Source organism: Lycium barbarum, chromosome 10 (genome assembly GCF_019175385.1).
Source record: "Lycium barbarum isolate Lr01 chromosome 10, ASM1917538v2, whole genome shotgun sequence".
Lineage (NCBI taxonomy): Eukaryota > Viridiplantae > Streptophyta > Magnoliopsida > Solanales > Solanaceae > Lycium > Lycium barbarum.
Window position 1 is genome coordinate 31,517,312 of NC_083346.1, and position 3,339 is coordinate 31,520,650.

The 3,339-nt window shown below is 37.5% G+C and overlaps 1 protein-coding gene across 1 annotated transcript; it reads right to left on the minus strand.

Annotated features, from left to right (window-relative positions):
- Positions 1-1,545: 1,545 nt before the first annotated feature.
- On the minus strand, positions 1,546-2,652 carry LOC132612903 (uncharacterized). Its single transcript, XM_060326977.1, has one exon. It carries the CDS (start codon positions 2,650-2,652, stop codon positions 1,546-1,548), a length of 1,107 nt encoding a protein of 368 aa, XP_060182960.1.
- Between the last annotated feature and the right edge of the window lie 687 nt (positions 2,653-3,339).

A 3,339-nucleotide genomic window follows, 5' to 3' on the forward strand; every position in this document is an offset into this window, starting at 1 on the left:
CCTGCCTATTAATCTTCTACCTTAATTCGTGTCCTCTATAACCGCCTATCTAAGGTCATTCCCTCGGTAAGTTGCACCTGCGTCATATCCCGTCTAATCACATCCTCTAATACTTCTTCGGCCTACCTCTACCTCTCCTGAAATCGTCCATAGCCAACCTGTCACACCTCCGCACAGGGGCATCTGTGCATCTCCTCTGCACATGCCTGAACCATCTCAGCTTCGCTTCCGGCATCTTATCCTCCACTGAGGCCTCTCCCAACTTGTCCCGAATATCATCATTCCTAATCCTATCTCTCCTAGTATGCCCACACATCCATCGCAACATCCTCATTTCTGCAACTTTCATCTTTTGAACTTGAGAGTTCTTGACTGGCTAACACTCCGCCCCATACAACATAGTTGGTCTAACCACCACTCTGTAGAACTTGTCTTTAAGTTTTGGTGGCACCTTCTTATCGCACAAGACTCTGGATGCGAGCCTCCATTTTATCCATGCTGCACCAATACGATGTGTAACATCATTATCAATCTCCCCATTCCCTTAGATAATAAACCCAAGATACTACTATTTTGGGTAAAAATATACCCATAGTCTTTGTTTACTGAAAATCAATAAATACATAGCACATGTCTTCAATGTACTCTTATCACTGAATCATAGTTAATTATCACACATATTCATCTTAATTTATTTTTTGTCTATGATAAATTAATTAGTACACTTTAATATAAATATCAAATAAGGATAAATTTTACCTATATTTTGCCCCTTAACAATGTGTCCTCTTCTCAACTCACATGAGAAGAAAAACTTGAATGGGAGAGCGATACTCTCTATATTTTCTTTCTATTTTTCTTGAATTTCTTACTGTGGAGAAATGGGATTTTTAGTTCTTTACCAAAAAAAAATAGTTTTATGACCTTTTAATAAGAATCTTCAATTTTCACGCATAAGAGATATGAAAAAAGAATACATAAAAGATCTACAAATGTCATTTTCTTCTATTCAAGATGTAAGAGGACAACAAAGCTCACTACCAGTCACATCATTGGCACAAACTATGCCATTGTTGTGTTTTTTTAAAAAAAAAATAAAATTAAAATAACCTGAATGTGTAAATGGGATGAAATCATCTCTTAGGAACAAAAGGTCTCGGGCAAAAAGAACATAATTTTTTTTTTGGCAATTAAACAATTTTTTATTAATTACCAACTGCAGGAAGTACAAAGCCAAGGGAGAAAAATCCTAATCCTCCCTTCTCAAAATAAACCAAAGCCTAAATTTAACCCCTACATCCAGAGGAGAAAACGCAAAACCAACTAAGAGAAATTTTCAATACAAGTCATCAATCTACAATTATTCCTAACCCGTATGCAAAGTGCAAGCTTGAGCTGGTGGAGCAAAGTTTCCAGAGGTTTCTCCTTCTGCTGAAATATTCGTGCATTTCTTTCTGTCCAATCATACACAATAGCAGCAAAACTAGCCTTTAGTATAGTACCTCTAGCATCTTTGCCCCTAGCCATTTGTTTCACCCATTTCCATTAATAGTCCCAGTTCAATATGTGCCTTTCCCATTTTTGCCAATCAAGTATCTTCTTCCTGATGGTGTGAGTATAAGAACACTCAAAGTAGAGATGAGCAGCGGTTTCAGGAACATTTGAGCAGAAAATATACTTGACAGTAACAGGAATTCCCCATTTGAGCAGCAAATCTTTGGTTCTCAATCTTTTATGTAGTTGCTTCCATGCCATATTTGGAACATCCCCTCTCAGTCTTTTATAGGCTGCAGATATGTGAAATTTACCTCTATGCAACAATGTGTTTTGGTCTCCCAATGTCACCCAGAATTTCCTCATTTGAATAATCTTTCTAACCATCCATGATGTTTGAGAAAAAATCTTCATGTCATTTAGGTTCTGCTGCATTATGTAATAGGTGTGGACCCATGAGATCCACAATTTATCCTTCTTCAAGCTAAGAGCCCATAAGAGTTCACATATTGCGGCTTGATTCCATATTTTCAGGTTGAGAATGTTTAAACCACCAGCTCCTCTAGGCAAACAGATACTTTCCCATGAAACCAGGGCCCTCTTAGTAATTGTAGCTTCTCCAGACCAGAGATAGCTCCTATATATAGCTTCTATCAGCTTGATAACCTTCTGAAGGAGGAGAAACAATTGAGTCCAGTATGTTTGTGCCCTAAATAGCATAGTCTTAATTAGTTGCAACCTGCCTGCATAAGATAAACATTTTGCCATCCATGTTGTGATTCTAGCTGTTATTTTGTTGACTAAGGGCTTGCATTGCAAAACAGTTAGCTTCTTAGTGGACAAAAGGTCTCCTAAATATTTGAAAGCTAACTCTCCTACTTCATACCCAAGTAAGTTCAGAGTATGATTTTGTTCCTGAGGTTGAACACCTCCAAAGTATACTTGACTCTTGCTTAAATTTGCTTTGAGTTCGGATGCCTCAGAGAATAGTGTAAACTTTTCCTTAAGCAATTGAACAGACTGTTCATCACCTCGGGCAAACATTAAAAGATCATCCGCAAAACAAAGATGCTCAATACCAAGCTTTTGGCACCTTGGATGGAAATTAAAATCAGGATCCCGTTTAAGTGAATTGAGGCACTTGTGTAGATACTCCATTACAATGATAACGATCTATGGAGACATTGGATATCCCTTTTTGAGCCGACTCCTAGCTTGGATAGTATCAGTTAAGGCCCCATTAATTTGGAAAGCATAGCTGACACTTTTTATACATGTCATTATCCAAATCACCATGGTATTAGGAAACCTAATCTCTTTTAGCATTTGTTCAATAAAGCACCATTCAACTGAATCATATGCCTTTTGCAGGTCAACTTTTATCATGCACCTAGGGGATATGTGCTAGTATACCCCTTTACAAGCTCATGACTTAGTATAATATTATCAGAGATTAATCTACTAGGAACAAAAGCTGACTGGTTGGTTCCCACCACATCATCTAGCACTCCCTTAATTCTGGCAGATATGATTTTTCAAATTATCTTATACAAAATAGAGCAGCAAGCTATAGATCTGAAGTCTTTCACTATTTCAGGATGAGTACCTTTTGGGGTAAGTGTGACCACCGTAGTATTCACAGCCCTCAATAACCTATTATGTTGGAAAAACTCCTAATAACTTTGAAAAGATCCTCCTGAATAATCTCTCAGGACTTTTTGAAAAAACCTACACTAAATCCATCAATCCCTGGTGCTTTATTGTCATCAATATTAAACAAAGCAGCTTTCATTTCTTCTTTGGTGACATTTGCACGCATATCCCTCTGTTGTTGTGGGGTAATTA

What these genes read in the sequence shown, in the direction of transcription:
- LOC132612903 (XM_060326977.1), bottom strand. Translation starts at nt 2,652, where the DNA reads ATGGAGTATCTACACAAGTGCCTCAATTCACTTAAACGGGATCCTGAT.